Source organism: Saccostrea echinata, unplaced genomic scaffold (genome assembly GCF_033153115.1).
Source record: "Saccostrea echinata isolate AGI-Se365-2 ecotype Australia unplaced genomic scaffold, CSIRO_AGI_Sech_v1 ptg000015l, whole genome shotgun sequence".
NCBI lineage: Eukaryota > Metazoa > Mollusca > Bivalvia > Ostreida > Ostreidae > Saccostrea > Saccostrea echinata.
The window spans coordinates 8,601,758-8,620,071 of record NW_026889764.1 but is presented as its reverse complement, the minus strand read 5'-3'; the positions used below and the strand labels follow the sequence as shown (position 1 = coordinate 8,620,071).

At 33.1% G+C, this 18,314-nt stretch overlaps 1 protein-coding gene across 1 annotated transcript; it reads left to right on the top strand.

The window, feature by feature from the left end:
- Positions 1-870: 870 nt before the first annotated feature.
- LOC133187482 (cytochrome P450 7A1-like) lies at positions 871-14,210 on the top strand. Its single transcript, XM_061322876.1, has 5 exons — positions 871-949; positions 11,080-11,315; positions 11,656-12,581; positions 12,695-12,873; positions 13,005-14,210. The coding sequence occupies exons 2-5, from the start codon at positions 11,236-11,238 to the stop codon at positions 13,290-13,292; spliced, it is 1,473 nt and encodes a 490-aa protein (XP_061178860.1). The 5' UTR covers positions 871-949; positions 11,080-11,235; the 3' UTR covers positions 13,293-14,210.
- Positions 14,211-18,314: the final 4,104 nt, after the last annotated feature.

The following is an 18,314-nucleotide window of genomic DNA, read 5'->3' as shown; positions in this document are numbered from 1 at the left end:
AGATTTTACAAGGTCATTTTGGTTAAGGAGTAGTTTGTTTTTTGTTTTAATTTCTAGTATTTAAATGAAAAATGTTATTCTTGTGTTTGCATTTAAATGACGTGGAACTAATACTTACAAACGTTTAGAATGCATAATATATACTTGAAATATAGAAGACAGACTGTTTGAGTTTCTTTGTTTGACACGGTTAAATGTGAATTGGTGACTAAATTGTTGGGGGTTCTGGTGAATGTCTCCCTTTTTCTCCTAAGTTTTGGTCTAGGAATTAATTGTAAAGAAATTGTTTCTATGACTTTTCGATTTTGAACTGCAAGTAAAATAATTTTTATTAAAATGTACCTAAGCCTCCACATAAAACAAGTATTTTAGTGCACTAAAACTTGGTTATGAAATTATTGTAGGCCTGGTGATTAATAAACGTACACGCATGTTATCAATTCCAGATCTGTTCATTGTAATATTCAATAAAAGGAACCAAAATGTCTTTTATTTTCTCTGAATCATTTCTCTCATTCTCCTGGCAAATCACATCATTTGACTTGTCCTTTTCTAAAACTACATTCCCCCAATTCCACGTTCCTTGCAGTACATGGCCTTGAATCTATACTGTATACAACTTAACATCTCAAGTATATACATGTATATGCGAGCACTACTGGGTTTGCCATTTATATGTGTATGTGTAATATATAGCATATCTTAAATGAATGCCCTTCACCAATGTCCCCTCCACATTGACCCAGATACTGAGGCAATGACGCCTCCATGGCATCAAACCAGAAGAGCAATCTGCAATAACTTACCATCATTTCTATTGTTGTTTATGTTTGTTTGTAATGTGTCATTACGATGTAATCAATCCAAAGGAACCATGGTTGTATTCACCTTCAGGTTTACTGGGGTAATTCTTTGTTTGGACGTCACTATACGAACGAACTATCCTAAGGTATGTTAAATTAATTTGCTTCTATTTTCTTGTTGTTTTGATTTTGCCCGATGGTACAGTTTCAAAATGTTCGTAAAGTAGACCAATCATTAACTCAGGGAATTTCTGATTCCTTCACATGACTTCAGATACTAGCCCACCTGCTGTTGTAAAGGGTTGACATTTTAAACTATATTGGGTTCAGAAATGCAGAGGCGCATAGATAATACATCCAATTTTGCAAATCGGAAGTTTAAAAATATCCTATGTATTTCTAACCTAACTTACATAAACTCTACAAGGGGGATCCATAGCGGTCTGGGAGAGGTGTTCAAAGGTGGCTTTAAAAAGCATCTAAATCGCCTAAATATCCGGTATACATTGCACGGTCGGAACAATTATCTGTAGAAATTAACTAGGTGTGCAATTAAGTCCATCGTCTAGAAGACTACGTGGGAATACCTAATATCCGCAAATGAGCAATATTATTTCACCAATATCGACAAGCATACTAGCAAGAAAGATGCAACGACATCTACGTAATAGAGTATAGCAGAGTGGAATTTTTGCGACCCTCGACGGGTGGCGAAATATGAAAAGCATAAATTCTTTCATTGGTTTTAATTTGCCAGAGACAAGAAGAAACGGTATAGCTGGAACTCCCGTTTGGAGAGCACGGCCTTGCTAGGGGGATGCCGCGGCGAAACAATCACTTATAAATCAATGAAAACTCGGGCTACTTACGCCAGCGATCTACGGGAAATCATATGCTTGACGTAAGCAACCGCCAGTTGTAATCTTTCGGTAATTATCATATAAAATATCAAACTTCCACTACGTAAAATTTCAAGTATTCCAAAGTTTGCCGGGTCCTTCAAATTCCGCGGGTTCCCTGGAATTAAACAATTGTATCGATTACACCTCGGCAAGTGTTAGCACCTTGGAGAACAATTAGCATATTTTGGGTGTTTATCTCGGCCTAGGCGGTGGCCATTATAAAGTGATTTGGATTGCTGCTCAAATTCAGGCTGGTCGTCTTGCGGTGTTCGTCCCTTGACTGTGACGCAAAGTTCGTACTTTAGTCATAATTTTGTAAACTACAAGGGGAAAAAGTCCAAAGATTTTCCCGTCCCGCCATATTATGTCACAGAAAGTCACGTGGTCTTAAACAATTTCATCGGGCGCAGTAGCATTTCCGGAAATTGCTTTAAAGGTCTTTAAAGGATTACTTCATTATTTGAATAAGGCTTTCTACCTGTTATGATTGATGCATCCTTGTTTGAATTGTCTGACAAAAATGCAGTGTCGGTCGTATCAGACGGAGACAAAAAGAAATATGGCATAAATTTTAAAACGATGTGCTGACATTGCAATTTTTGTATGTCTTACACTCGCAACATATACATGTATTAATTATATACCTTTTGAAAATGTGGAGATGTTTATGTCTTCTTCTTGTTTTCTTTCGTTGCAACAACCTTCAAAAGTCACATACACATAATTTGGTTTCATTGACATCTCACGATGCAGGTATATACTAGAGATACCTTCAATATTTTCAAGCAAATAATTCTGTCATTTTCTCCTAGATTTATTAGTTGTACAAGAGAATTTCTTTTGTTTTTAGTGATGTTGAGATATGCGTCATCGTTGTATTGGGAAGGTGAAGCCTGTCCTTGTGATTGTAAATATTGGCTTAAATCCGATAAAAATCATCTAACAGTGTGACTTGATTTCCATTGCAGTACAGATAGTTTTAATTATTTTTTTGTAAAAATGGGTACTTCAGTAAAAACAAAAGTTCTTTTGAGTAGACCACCACCGCCACCAACGCCTACACTCTGTGTGCAGAGCAGTGGAAAATGTCTCGCTTGTTGTGCAGGGGGTCTCACTTAGTATGCAAATTTACAGCACATTACACGAGAATTAGTTCTTTTCAAGAAGAAAAAAATTAATTGAGGAATAAAGAAGCATATCAACTGCATCTAAAAAGTGGGAAAAATGAGCTGGAAAATCCCTCGTCTATTCACAGGGGGACTCCATTGTACGTTTTTTTTTCATTTTACTCATGCTTCATGGGAAGAATTTCATTCAAAAAAAAAAAAAAGAACTACAAATTAGGGAGGAAAGGTTTGTAAATTACGTCACATAAGAAAAAGAAGTATGATTATCTCGAGGGAAGAAACAATATGCAGAGAAGTTCTTAGTACATTGTTACTTTTAAAATATTTAAGAATGACGCGTTTTGCAAGAGAATAGTACCAGTTCCAGGCGACAGATTGCTTCTGACGTCATTACAAGGAAAGCGGATAATGAGTTACTGGTAGGGGAGATACTTGTGGTGCATATCCTTGTACTGAAACGTACTGTAACGGTTCTTACTAAATGTGTTATGGTTTGCAAATTCAATTTTACGTTTTTCTTTTCTTCCTTTCTTTTTCTTTCGAGAAAATTTTAAATCATCTTACACATATTTAAAACAAATGTAATTCTGGTGCAATAATCCAATTATTGTCCCATGCTTTCACTGAAAGTAGGGGGTATTAATCTGGGTCTGTCCGTCTGTCTGTCTATTATAATAACACTTTCGTTTCCGAATGATGCCTCAAAAAGCCTTTGAGCTTTTATTTTTCAATGAAATTGAATATGACCTTAAAAAAACCACTATTGATTCTGAGGTGAAAAGGTCAATGTCAGATATTCAAACATTCTGTTATCCAGATGATAATTTTAATCCTCTTTGAGCTTTTTCAATGAAGTTAAATATCGTAACTCCTTGTGACCCGAAGATCCCTTTTTTGATTTTTAGTTCAAAAGGTCAAAGATAAAGGTCGGAAATTCATATAATACAAAAATGGTTTCCAGACATAACTTTAGTTTTCCTTGAGCTTTTCCAATGAAATTTCATAACTCCAAGACTTAAAGAAGATTCCTTTTGATTTTTATGTCAAAAGGTCAAGGTTAAAAATTCATCGTGCAAAAAATGATTTCATGGTGATAACTCTAGTTCTCTTAGAGGTTTTGCAATGAGATTTTTTTACTTTTAGTCAATATGACTTTAAAAAGACTCCTATTGATTTTGATGTCTAAAGGTCAAAGACCAAGGACAGAAATTTATATATTACATAGTTTTCAGGTGATAACTTCAGTTCTCTGTAAGTTTTTTTGCAATGAAGATTAAGGTCATGAATTTCTTTAACTTAAAAAAGACCCCTATTGACTTTAAGGTCAATAACTGATCATGAAAGGTCAAGGTTGACTTTTTTCCCCTTTCTCCATCTGCATATTTTTATCAGTTCTTCTATCCTTTTTTCTCTTAACCGACTCTGAATTAGCTTTTTATATTTATACACAGAATCACAATTAGCAAACTAGAATGCTAAATGTGCAAAACATCATACAAAATGTGCAAATGCATACTTTGAGCCTTAATTTTTATGTTATCTTAGTATTGTGTTGCTTTTCAATGTACAAAAATTGCTCGAAAGAATATATATCTGACAAAAGATGCAAAAGAAAAAAAAAATCATAGGACGTTGGATTTCACCCGAAAGTGCACGGTTTAAACTTAACACTGCAGGTTATATTTGTGCACAACCATGTCTGTTTTCTCAATGAAATGATTGTGCAAAAAAATTACGACGTTTAAAATCCCACTTCTATCGCTCAAGGCCATGAAACGTAATGAAACTTGAAACAAATCAACACGTACCATATATAGACAAAGGCAGTTTACTTCTGTGTTTTAATTTATCAGTTGAGTGGTTTTGAGTGAGACCCTACACTTCACAATGCAATTTTAAGATGGCTTCATATCGATTTACAACAGACGTCATCCGATGTTTTTCGGCTGTTTACGGATATGATCGGCAAACTCCGTCATAAGTCGACACAGCGAATCGCGATCGACTGCACTCTTTCCGGACGTCAGACTGCTAGACACGCAAGTATTTTTGTTGTTCTCATTATCTTAAAAGGATGAGACACATTAGAGAAAAACAAAGCAACGTGTAAATAAGACAAAACAGAGAATTCTAGGTTGGAAGTCAGGGGTCAACGCAGCATTTGATTTATGGTGTCTGACGACTGTTTAAGCTGTGTTCATTTTTTTTCTTCTAACAAAATCATTGTCGCCTTCATAAATATCGTGGTAAGAATCGACATGTATTATTGTAACCACTTAAGAAAATCGTCAATTTTGTAGATGATTTACATAATTAATTTACTTTTCATATATCAAGTAAACTGACATACCTCCATATGCAGATGAAAATAATGGTTTCATAATTTTGATTAAAACATTGTTTAAGATAACCACAGACCACTACAACAGAATTTAGGAATGATTCAGAGGAACATGTCTCTAGTTGTTAATTCATCTTCTGAAGAACACTGTGGTTCCATTGATAAAATCGTTCACAAGATTTATGGCTAGAAATTCACGTGTTTAGAATAAACATTACATACAATAATATTCATTCTTAAATTAATTTACAAAGAAGCTGTTAACGTTCCAGTTTCTGTATTTTTTTTGGGGGGGGGGGGGGGGTAGCCACATACAACTCGAGAATGCATACTGATCAAACATTTTACAATTAAGCGCTTGGCATAAATTTAAATTTAATTTTCTTTTCAAACGCAAAACTTGATCAGCCTCAACAGAGTCGGCTACATACTTCTTTCTCTTTACAGACCTTTGATCAATGGAATAGTGGGCCATAAATTGGCCTTTAAAATAATAGGTCATCATTTGACCAGCAGAACTTGCTCTAATTTACTGACCGATATCACACTTTTAATCAATTAACAAAGATTGCCAAAATGATATCGAAATATTGCCGTTTCAGCGTCAACCAAATACTTGAAACTTTCCGCTCCTTTCCGAGGTGACCAAAAACCCTTTACCAATGCAGACTTCAACATCCTGGCATTTCCGTGAAGTCAATTGCTTGATAAACTCTATCTGGTCCGATGACGTCAGAGCGATTGTTAGGATGCAGGTCACATTAATGTTCGCCAGGGGTGATAATTACTGTTGGCGGCATGTTAGAGATTGGGAGGGTACATTTTATTTTTGTTTGAAGAGATTTTTGGGCAGGCTGTTCGTCAATGAAAATTGTTGAAGATACATTTTCTCTCTCTCTCTCTCTCTCTCTCTCTCTCTCTCTGAAGAATTGTAAATGGAAGACTATGGAGAGAAGGGGTCAATATTCAATTTTAGAGAATGTATCTTCAGAAATTTATTATTTGTTATCAATGAATTTTCCTTTTGAACTGCGCTATCACTCTAATATGGACTAAGAACATAGACAAAAATAATTGATAAGTTTTCGGATTATATTTCCAATGTTACATGTATCATAATGTACATTTATTTCAATGTATTCCTTTTTGATTTCAAGTAAAATTCTCTGAAATCTCAGCCGCACATTTTTTTTAAAATAAATTATTTATATTTATTTATTTATTTATTTTTTGGTGGTGTGTTTCCGAAACATAATAATGTACACCTAGAAACTCATTATAGGAATCATGATTAAAAGCGAACTAGGCCATGCAACCATCTCTGTCGACTTTTCAGCACATACATAATGATACAAATACATCGGGATATGGCATCCCCTTCCTTCCAATGCTGAAAGTTCATCTACAATTCACATCATATGTTATGCCTGTTTTTCTTGTTGTTAAAATGGTTTATTTTTAATGAAACGCAATGATTTTTGAAATGTCATTAATTTCACTGTACCACGAATACCTAATAATAAACACACTCACATTTTTTGCACCGGTTGAAAATAAAGTATATGCTGAGAATTTCTTACGCAAATGCTGATGTGAGAAAATTGTAACATTTATCATAATTTACATTTCTTTCGAGAGGAGGAGGAATTCCAAATCTATTACAGTAAATTTTCACGCCCAAATTGGAGCTAATTTTAACTGAACAAGAGAAATAAAAACGAATTAGCGCCAATTATAAAGAAGAAGCAAGTTTTGCACGATTTTTAACTAGTTGGCATTTTCAATGTTAGATCCTGACGTTAAAACGTTTGAAGTGAAATTTTTCGAATAACTTAAGAGGAATTTGAAAATTAAAAACAAAGCATATATATTAATTGAATTTATCAAAAGTTGCGGTGGTCCCCCTTTCTACGAACAGCATCTTTTCACATCTACGTAAACAATCAAATTTATGATGTAGGCTGTGATACACTTCCGAAGGAATTCGTCACTTTCCGGACAATATCGCCAATGACTCTTTTCAATGAGTTTGTTTACTTCGTCACTGATCGGCATTTTCCGTTGGTTTATATATTACACGTCATTACACATTATTTAACATTTCCTTCGTTCTTATGCCTTCAAGTATTTGGCCTTGGATAACATGAGTGGCAGCTTGTATTTGAGCCAACCAAAACTATGAGTCAAACAGCATGTTTTTAATTGGACACCCTCCAATTAGCGACTGATATTTTTTGCCAATTTTAGTCACAATTTGGCGAACTAATGGAAAATTTGACAAGCTTAAAAATTTTCTTTAATTGATAGTTAATATTAAAAAAGGATAAAAGATATATTCACGTTGCTAATTTGACATTTCAAAAATATTATGAAGTGTTTATAAAGCGCATTTCCGCTCCCGTTTTTTAATACACAAGTACATGTAATATATTGGGATAATAAATATGTAGATACAAGTAGAATCGAACTAGTACCAACTCCTTTAATTTAGAGATCTTGTGTAAGCTTCAAAGATTTGACAAAAATAATATTATTAGCTTAATGCATATTTCGGAGATATGTGCGCTTTGGTGGATGTAAAGTAAAATAATTTATTCTTCATTTTTTAAGTGCAGTTGTACTTTTCTTAAAGTTTATAAAGACAAGTCTATCCAAATACATAAAATTGGGGAAAATTTCAACAGAATTGCCTTTATTCAAATTTATAATAATGAGGCATTTCTTTAAACATACTCGTAAATTTTTGTGAAAAAATATTTTCTACTTTCCAAATTTAAAACGCCTTTTTTTCTCGATCATGTTCTTTTACAATTCAAACTTTACATGTTTGTAGAATTCCATATATACTTCTCAATTTACCTGCATTATTATAAATCGCTTACAAACGAAATAGACGGATAATTATAAGTTATGTAACTGATTTTTTAATTCTTTTTGATTTTCTTTTACTGTAAGCTTGTGCTTCTTGCTAGAAATTTTCAAACAAAATATAGTTTAAACTATATCTAAAACGACAGTTTAAAAGAAAATAATCTTACGCATATATACCATTTTTTAATAGAGATATCTTTGCTTTTTTGGAGTATACTTAAATATGACACACGATATTAATTTATATTGACACCACTGTGACCACAATAGGTAACTATGACATCATAGGAAACACAGATCTACAAGTTTCGATACATTGGGTTAAAAATTTCAAAGAAAGTTTCTACGCTTTGACTTTCAGTACCTATGCTACTGTGTGTTATTTGGTGCTGTATGCATCTGGTTGATGGCTTAATCACCGTTAAACTTCCCCCAAAATTCAAGATCAAGGTGATAGGCTTTCTTCGGTGGCTAGTGTACTTACTCATAATAAAAAAGTAAGCTTTGTTAACCCTGGTTTGCTGGGGGTCACTCGAAAGGGAAGGACAGGTTAATAGAGTGAGGGGGGCGGATTAGTAATAGCAACACAGCACATGTTATTTATTGTTTTCCTCCGAATCAATGAGGCAGAGATAAAAAAAATTATCAAAAGCCTTAGCCTTGAAGTAGAAACCCCCGCATGTAAACCAGCTTAATCTAATTGGTGAATGTGGCGCAATACAAGTGTTCGGAAAATCTATCGTGTATACGGAAGAAAAAAATAAGGAAATGTTGTTATAGTTCATTGAATCAAATGTTTATTATAAATGCACTTGTGGAGTATTCGCTTTAATCGATAAATAAATCTATGAATTTCTTTTTTATTATACAATACTGATTTTTTTTAACGCAAATTTATCCTTGATAATAATAATAATAATAACCATACAATAGTGAACTTTTAAACTCTTGAAATTGTAACCTGCAAAATACAGAGGTAATTTAGGACTATAACCCTACTTCACTATTAAGTGTTTATGATTGACCTGAATTAGGTTATCCCTTCTTCCTTCTTGGGGGGCGTCTAGATCGAACAATTCACACCGAGAGTCTTTGCGGGAGGGAGAAGTTCTCGTGAAGAAAGTGAAAGTTATACCCCAGCCTGATAAAAGTACATGAAATATACAACGGTATTGTCCATGAAATATACAGTGATATTGTCCTGAATTTTGAAAATCGTGGCGACTGGCTAGATTTTCAAAATCGATTTTAGGAATACCCAAACAGGAATCATTGATGTGCGGGGGTAATTGAAGTTTTAAAAAAAGTTCAAAATTCACCACAGCATCGCCTACTTTTGTATCTTTTATAATTGAACTCTGGAAGATAAATTTCCCGGTTCATAAATTTCCACACACATATAACTTCTATAGCAAATAATAAACACTTTCAAAATCAATTAGTCACAATCAGTATTTTTATTGTCTTATTTTTATTCATGATGTAACAGAATATATAAAGTTTCAATGTATTGCATATAAAACAATCGCAAAGTTCATTCTCGAATTATTATTGATTTTCATATTGATTGTACGTATTGGACTTAAACAACCAGGTTTGATTTCTCAACTCAAACATGTCTTTCTTTATGAATCCGGATTATCAAATCACCGATAATGAATTTCAGAATCTGAGACAGTTCTTTAATTTTTTTTTTTTTTTTTTTTTTTTTTTTTTTGGATTAAATTCAAGCACAAATGAATTTTGTCACAAAGCTTTGGAGAAATGAATATCTTTATAATTTTTTATAATTTATTCAGTAAAAGCAAACAATCATGCAGAAAACTAACTTCTAAAATAAATTCTCGAAACTATTATTTTTTGCGAAAAAAAAGCCTTAAACACAGAAATAATAGCAGAATCAGCAAATGATTTCCAGACTTCGGAATACACCAGGAAAAAAAAAAATCATTAAATATAAGAAATGTTATTTTGCACCTAAAATTGAATTTGCAATCAATGAATAGTAGATTTTCTTTAAAAAATTCAATTGCTCTAAAACCATTGTGACAAACCATTATTCAGAATGAATTAAAACTTCAAGAAAGAAAATCCTATACAACGATGATACTTATCGTCTACGCACACACTTACATCCCTGCGTGAATAACACGACTAGGCAACAATACAAATTGTGTATTAAAGGCTACCATTTGTCGTATAGTATTAAAGAGAGCGGAAATACGATTCTCTCATTCATGCTCGAGAAGGGGCGGAGCTTAAGTGTGTACGTTAGCCCCGCCTGTCTACGAAAATATAAATTCAAACACGAGTTAGTAAATGATCATACTCTGCATTAGAGACAGTAAGTTTCACCTCACTAAAAAAAAAAAGTAACAAACTTGCAGTCTCTTAAAACATGTGGACTTAGTTTATACTTGTGCCTATCATATTTTTTTCTAAATGGACTTTATTTTTTTTTTGTCTTCCATGGGATCTTAATTTCACCCTTGCCGGCTAGTTGTAGTTATTGACAACACGTGCCACTTTCGTATTACTTTCATTTTGTGCGTAACTGTGCTTTTACCGTTAAGTTTTCATTTATTGTATATCGATATACCTTCAGCTGATCTATTTCATTTATTCATGCAGTTTAAGTATTCTTCCGTTTTGTGAGAGGCGGTCACTAAATGTAAACAATTCCTCGTGCTCGAGTGGCTCTTTTATTTCCGGGGGTTGTCTTCTTCTGGAGAGTTGTAATAACGCGCTAAGGGGAATTTCTGAAACAGCACAGTTCCACTTATTTGTATATGAGTAATATGTGAAAAATGCCATTCGCTTCTATTATTAGGGAATAAAAAAGTCCACATGTCTAAGCTATAACTGCATTTTAATATCGAGATAATCCCCTAGTACGATTTTCGAATACTTTAGAGGATCATATTTGTAAGATTAATTAAACGGTCATCTTTTCCATTGCCTAAAGTTTATATATAGTGCCTTCGTAACTATGTGATTCAACAATGTATTTATTCTTTGGTTTCTTTGTTTTTCAGGTATATAAAGAATAGAAGAAAAAAGATCTTCGAGAGGGTTGTGAATTCAACAGGTTGTAAATTCATCGCAAAGGAAAATTCCATACGCATTTGAACGTTTTTATTCTCACGGATTTACTTTACAAGAGACTTTGCTATATCAAAGAAGAAATCAGAATGATTCCAATCACAGTTTACATTGGTGTATTAGTTGTGCTGATAGTAGCCGCTTACTTTAAATTCCTATTTAGGATACGGTAAGTAAATTATCTTTGCCTTTTCCCCCCTCTAAATATAGATATTCTACATTTATTTTTGGTTCTTCAGGTGTTAAATGTGATGTTATAGTCTAGTCTTCATCCTGTCAGAGTGGTTACTCACAATTTTATTAAAGATTTATGATTTCAAAAAGCTGTCATTTCAACAAAGACTAGCTTTTGCTTGTTATAAGAAATAAACCAAGTCCAGAATGGATAGCTGACAGTGTATTTTAATGAGTTGCAAACAAGAACCAAGGCTTAACAATCATCAGCATAAAATTTCTACAATATTCAGATTGCTTAAAAACTATTAATTTCATGATTTATGCTTTTCCAGGAAAGAAAACGAGCCCCCGATTCCAAAGGGCCACTTTATATGGGGAAACGGAGAACAGTTCCATAAAAATGCCGTGAAATTCCTCCACGACACACAGAAAAAATTAGGAGACATTTTTACAATTCGTCTTTTCCATCAGCATTTAACAATCCTAATGGACCCCCACTCATACGAAAGGATGGTCAAGGAGAAAAACTTTGATTTTGATGCAATTCAGCGACAGGTGAATCATAACGTCTTCAGCTTTGCTCTCGTGGACGCCCGGAATATGATCAAGGAGGCTGGCAAAAGAGTCAGGGGACCATACCTCAACAAGGGAATGCACCAATATGCCAAATACCTCAATGACGCATATGTTGATGTTAACGAAAGAACTGAAATGGATGCACTGAAACCTGATTGGCACACTGATGGACTAAGATCTTTCAATGCTAAAACCCTGTTTTCTGCTCTGTTCTTCACAATTTTTGGTAAAATGGACAAGCAAACTCCATTTGAGCCTAATACCGTATTTAAGCACTTCGATACTTTTCACAAATATTTCAACTACCTCTGGCTTGGAATGCCGGCTAACATGTTCCCAGAAGCTCTGAAGTCTCTCAAGTTTCTTTGCGATCAACCAACTTCCAAAGACTTTCTCCAGAGAGAGGACTTGTCTGAATACATTAGATTTTCCGTGAATTTCATGTTGGAACACGGACAGACGGAGCAGGACATCATCGGACACAACCTTGTATACCTCCACGTCAACTACAACACGTTCAGAATGGCTTTCTGGGCTATCTACCAGTTGATGGAACATCCCGAGGCATTGGAAGCACTCAGAGAGGAGGTTCAAACAGTCATCGAAAAGAGAGAGGACAATGTCAACGAAGATGGTGAAGTTGAACTCAGTTTGGAGGATGTTGACCGTCTACCTATTCTTGGTAAGTAATTGATTTGCAATACTTGTTCATTTTAAAAATAGGTTCAGAAATTTTTATCTCTAGAACTAGTTTCAAAGACGTGTACTTACGACTGATTATTGTGTACATTACAGACAGCATTACTAAAGAAACTCTGAGAGTGTCTGGTGGTGTGTTTATGGTCAGGGCAGTGGCTGAAGACACCGAATTCGAAACAGAAGATGGAAAGAAATACAGCCTACGAAAAGGAGACAAAGTAGCCATGTATCCTCCAGCCATTCACAAGGACCCAGAAATTTTCGAAAACCCTGACGTAAGTGTGATATTAACTTTGCTGTCATTAAAATACACTTACAAAAATTCTGATACATGCAAATGAGACACTGTCTGTTGAACGACATGAGTAATGCATATCTAATAAATCTTCCTTTTTGTCTGTTACAGGAATACAAATATGACAGGTTCGTTGATGCCAAATTTTACAAGAATGGAAAAGAAGTGAAGAACCCCATCTTGGCATTCGGTTCACTGTGTCCAGGCAAAAAGTATGCCATCTGCCAAGCAAAATGGTTTATGCTGTCTCTGGTGAATGCTTTTGACTTTGAGCTTTGCGAGGGAGAGAAAACAGAATGTGATGTAAATTATCACGGACATGAAATTTTACCACCAACCAATGACGTTCAAATCCGATACAGATTACGACAAGGCCATAAGAAATTAGTATTTGTTTAATGGACAATTTTCAGTCGTTCAAGGTTGTGTTTATATTATTTATTGACCAATGAAAGGAAGATAAGAGGAATGATTGTAGGTGAGTGTGATGGGCGAATGTGTGAGCGATTGAACGAATGCGAGCTCCAAGGTTGTGACATTTTATTTTATGCCAGTAGAACTTACAAAATTATTGTATATTTTGCATAACAGGTCCCAAAAATAATTTTGTCAGTATGTGATATGTGTGTCTGAGAGAGAGTGTGTAAATTTCATTTTATCGTACATTTTGAGAGATTTTTTCATCCCCTCATGTTTTGCTTGCATTTGTTTGAGAGATTATAGGCATTTAAGCATAATCCCAATTTTCTGTGTTTTACGGGTACATGTGCAAATACAGATTAATTAGAGTATGGCGGAAAGCCGTGGTAGACGTAGCATTTATTTTGTTTGAATCTCCACAATGTCGTTGAGTTCGAAGAAAATTGAAGAATCTCCTATTGTTGTCTCAAGATTGTATTAGAACTCATAGCAATTTTTTGTCCCTAATTCATTTGTGGTTTTTGTGATTAGGATGAAGTTTTTGCCAATTTTGAAATGTTGACAAATTGTTGTGATGCCATTGTCGACATGTTTGAATACTTTGCATCAACAAAAACTTTATTTTTGTATTTCATGAATTGACATGTACAATTATGAAAATGTCAATACCAAATATATGTTGTATATTATTTTTGTCATACCACATTTTCGAACATGATTTTATTCATGTTAAACCCATTTGTCTCCATGTTCAACATTTGTAAAATATCATTTATTTATTTTTTAAGTTATTGATAATTTATTTGAACGTCCAACTTAAGATATGTCGAATCCAAGGTGCTTTACAACCCTTTCAGGTTGTTACAATTTGTTATAAATAAAATATACAAAAGCATACATATATATATTTATTTTTTAATACTTCTAAAAGCAGTGGAGGGAAAAGGAGCTATAGAAGAATAAAAAATGCCACTGATCCAGTTTGAACCATCAAGATTTCGATAAAGGGGTTCGGTATTTAGAAAGAGATTAAATAACAAACAATGGGGATGATTTTACAACATGGAGAATTATTTACGATTAGTTAAAATAAAAATAATGTTGCAGAGAATTCAAAATACCAATAAAAAGGCAAAACAGAAATTCGGAGTAGAAATTATCAATGTTTAATCGCAGACATGCTCATAAGAGAGGACAGAGATTATTAAGGTGGCTTAACAATCATTATTTCAAAGCATAAATGTATAATGCTTTGGAAATCAAATCAATAGAGTTCAAAAATTTTCTGTTTTATTTTTCGTTTGGGAGACTAATACATTGAAAAAAATTTAAAAGTTAAGTTTTGGAGGAAATTTTAATAATGGAATATATTTGTAGACTGTTCAGTATATTCCTAAAATATGTCTTCGATCCATTTTCAACATAACAGAAGTTGACATTACCCAGAAAATGTCGTGCACAATAGCAAATTCAATCAGAGGATTTATAGGTAGTCACAGGTGTAGCCCTGAGAAGACAAATGATCAGTATTTCTCAAGAGTCAAAACAGTGTCCAAAACGGGGAAAATATTTAACCACATAGACAATAAATCAGCGGGTATAAAGCTGAATCTCACTGGAGATGCTGTTAGCTTGATTTATATAAGGCATGAGTTTGCAATACTGCTGTAACAGAAAGGCTTATGAGGTGTTTTATGAAGTCAATGATAATGTTGTGACACAAATTATGATAAAGAATTTGCTTATATATATATATGAAAATGTATATATATATATATATATATATATATATATATATATATATATATATATTCCAAAAAATCAATTCCCTCATTATCTACTACTTTTTTATGTTAAAATTTGTTTTATTATGGTAAAATCTTTATCTTAATTAAGAATACTTATACACTGTTCAGAAAAGAAGCTTTGGGGAATTTTTTCACTATTGCCAAATTTAAAAGGGCTTAATAGTTTATGAGAGATTTCATAACAATATTGAAAATTCTATGAAAGTATTTTAAAATTCTATGAAAATATTTTAAAATTATTATCATTTGGAGCATTATTTTGATTTTTACGCTCTCTCTTTGAATTTAATTGATGCCCTACAATTCAAAAGATTGCAGTTTTATAGTTATTATTACAGGAAACTGTAAAGCTGTTTTCCTAGAAAAAGAGAAATTCTTCTTTTTCTCTTGTTATGAAAGCATTATGGATTATTTCCACTAATGGATAATTAGGAAAATTTTACAAGAATAAGAAAATGAATTTTAAACGTTTCCGTGCATATCAATAGATGTGAATTAGTTAATCTATTCTGATTGTCTATCAGACTATGCAATGCAAAATGTCACAAGGAGGATACGTTATATATATATATATATATATATATATATATATATATATATATATATATATATATATATATATATATATATATATATATATATATATATATATATATATTCAGTGAAATTAATCATTTCTGCTAAAATTCAGAAAAAAATCAAAATCCTTTAATATAAGCTTCCTTAAACAGATAGTATATTTAATAAAATTCATATTATTAACCAAAGATTCGCAAAAAATTACATTGTGTTTGAATTATCATCATTCTTGCTAGTTTATTATCACAGATATTTACATGTATTAATGTCTTAAAAGTTACTTTTTTCTATGAGCATAATCATGTTTCTTTGTTTACATTTTTTTCTACATTAAACAGTCAACAAATAAGGTAAGAATCGCATGTACATTTGCACATCTTTAAAGCCCGGAGAATGTCAATGTTTTTATTAATTCATAAAGAGACCTTAAGGGAACTTTACAACAGTATAAAATAAAAGATAAATCCGGGTCTCTGTTTGACCAAAGTTCTCAAACAGCTAAATAAATTCTTTCAGATACTGGACCCTGATCTTTCACTCTCTCTGTATTCGTGAGTAATTGTCTGCGGAAGAGGGATACAAACCCTAGGACTAGTTCCTTTGCTTTGAATTTAATTCTCAGGCAAATGTTACTGATCAATATTAATTACAGAAAACGGGAGTCATTTTATACAACTTGGTAATTGTAAATATGTTGTGTAAGGCTCAAGTTTGTAAGAATTAACATATTTAAATCTCTTATAAGAATTAGGAAATAAAAATACCATAACTAAGATTTATCACTGATTGCAAAATTAAATTGAAGCATGCATGCATTGTAATACACTAATGTATCACTGGAGTCAATATAAAAGAGATCCGAGTTATTTATATTGATTTTGCATCATTCTTGTTATATAAGCGATACCTTTTCGATTACTTCACTTATGTCTTATCAGGAAACATGTTGATTGGAATTCATTTTGTATATTTCTACCCAAATTTAGACCCTTAAATCTCCCTCGTCTGCATTCCAATGGTGATACGATCATGCAATAGAATTAAGCAAATCTGAGCGTCCCCTTAAAGTGATATTGCATACACGTGAAGCATTTCTCGGATTACAACTCCCAGGTATGCTTTAAAGATAAGTAAAGGGTCTTAAAAAGAGTGAGAAAGCTATTTGTTTTTGGTAATGACTCTGTCATAGGAAGAGTGACACAAACAAAGGGGCCTCGACACATTGTATACCAAACTTAACAGAACAATTATGGAAAAGAAATCAAAAGTTAAAAAAAATCGAAAAGCATGAACAACGTGATCTCTAGTATCAAATTCTTTTAATTCTCCACATGGTGCGAGATCTTCGAGTTTTTCTTTTTTTTCCCACAAAAACACAATTGGCTTAAAACTTTCAATTGTTTTCTGTCTCTCCGAAAAAAATCTAGATTCATATCGGAAAAGATCATTGATAAATGAGAAAAACGCACAGATATTTCGAAAAGATAGCATTGATGAAGATTTTTACAAGACTTAAAACCTTGTGAAACTTTAATCAAAACTCATATCTGTCTAAAAAAGACACACCATAAACACAAACCCGCGGCCCAAATACCTGCTTTTGACGGATAGATTCTCTACCAATTACATCAAGTATGTGAAATGATAGAGAAAGGATTTGGTTGGACTTTTGGAGACCAAAGTTTGGCCATGTGGCCTGACGAGAAGGAAGAGAAAGAGAAGTCTCATACAAGATATCGCTCTGTAGAATTGACGGGCATTTAACCAATTATTGCCATAATTACAGACGCACAAGAAAGTGAAATGTTTAAAACCTTGACTCTTAATGATGAAAATAAGTATAAAGACATCTGAATAAAAGAATATATCTGAGATAGTATCTACGGTAACAAAGCGATAAAGTCATATTGTAATTTACATTCTTTACTATGTCTTTTAATTTTTAATTTGTCTATCTATCATGTAGCACTTTTGCCGTGGAAGATAAACAAATTCAAGTTCAATGATTAATATAGCTGACAAAAAGTCAAACTGGCTTAGTGTTGTAATATTCATATCATTAATGATTTGACGGTTTGGGACAGATATATGAAATGAACTTAAATCTGTCAGGTAGTAAATATCTTTAAATGCATATACCTTTCTATGTCATCGAGTGTTTATTACTGGAAGAAAATTAAAAATTGTGTCAGTTATCGAGGTTTTCCTGATTAAGCGGCTCAATTAAATGTCAATCTTTTACGGAACTTGCAATTTTTAACATATCCATTTGACTCTAAGGACGAAGGTAGACAAAGTTAAATTCTGTTAATGAGAGTCAATGGTTCAACTCGAAAAGGAAGAACTAAAAGACAGTACTTCTCAAGTGTCTTTGATCACCCTTCGAATATTCATAGAAGTCTTAAATATTGCTTTTTGTGATCCTTTTATGGGTGTTTTCACACGACGGAATTTGAGACACGTGGGGAAGGGGCCATGTTATGGACCGGTACCAAGGGAGATTGGTCTCTAGCATGATATTGACAGACATATTCTTCATAACTATCCAATAACCAAATTTATTACCTTTCAAATAGATGTTTTCAAATTACGAAACTGTCTGTTTTTAATGCTG

Bases quoted from the DNA above. Each gene is read 5' to 3' on its own strand.
- LOC133187482 (XM_061322876.1), top strand. From the start codon at position 11,236: ATGATTCCAATCACAGTTTACATTGGTGTATTAGTTGTGCTGATAGTA. The intron at 11,316-11,655 runs GTAAGTAAATTA...ATGCTTTTCCAG, and splicing joins AAATTCCTATTTAGGATACG to GAAAGAAAACGAGCCCCCGA. The intron at 12,582-12,694 runs GTAAGTAATTGA...TGTACATTACAG, and splicing joins TGACCGTCTACCTATTCTTG to ACAGCATTACTAAAGAAACT.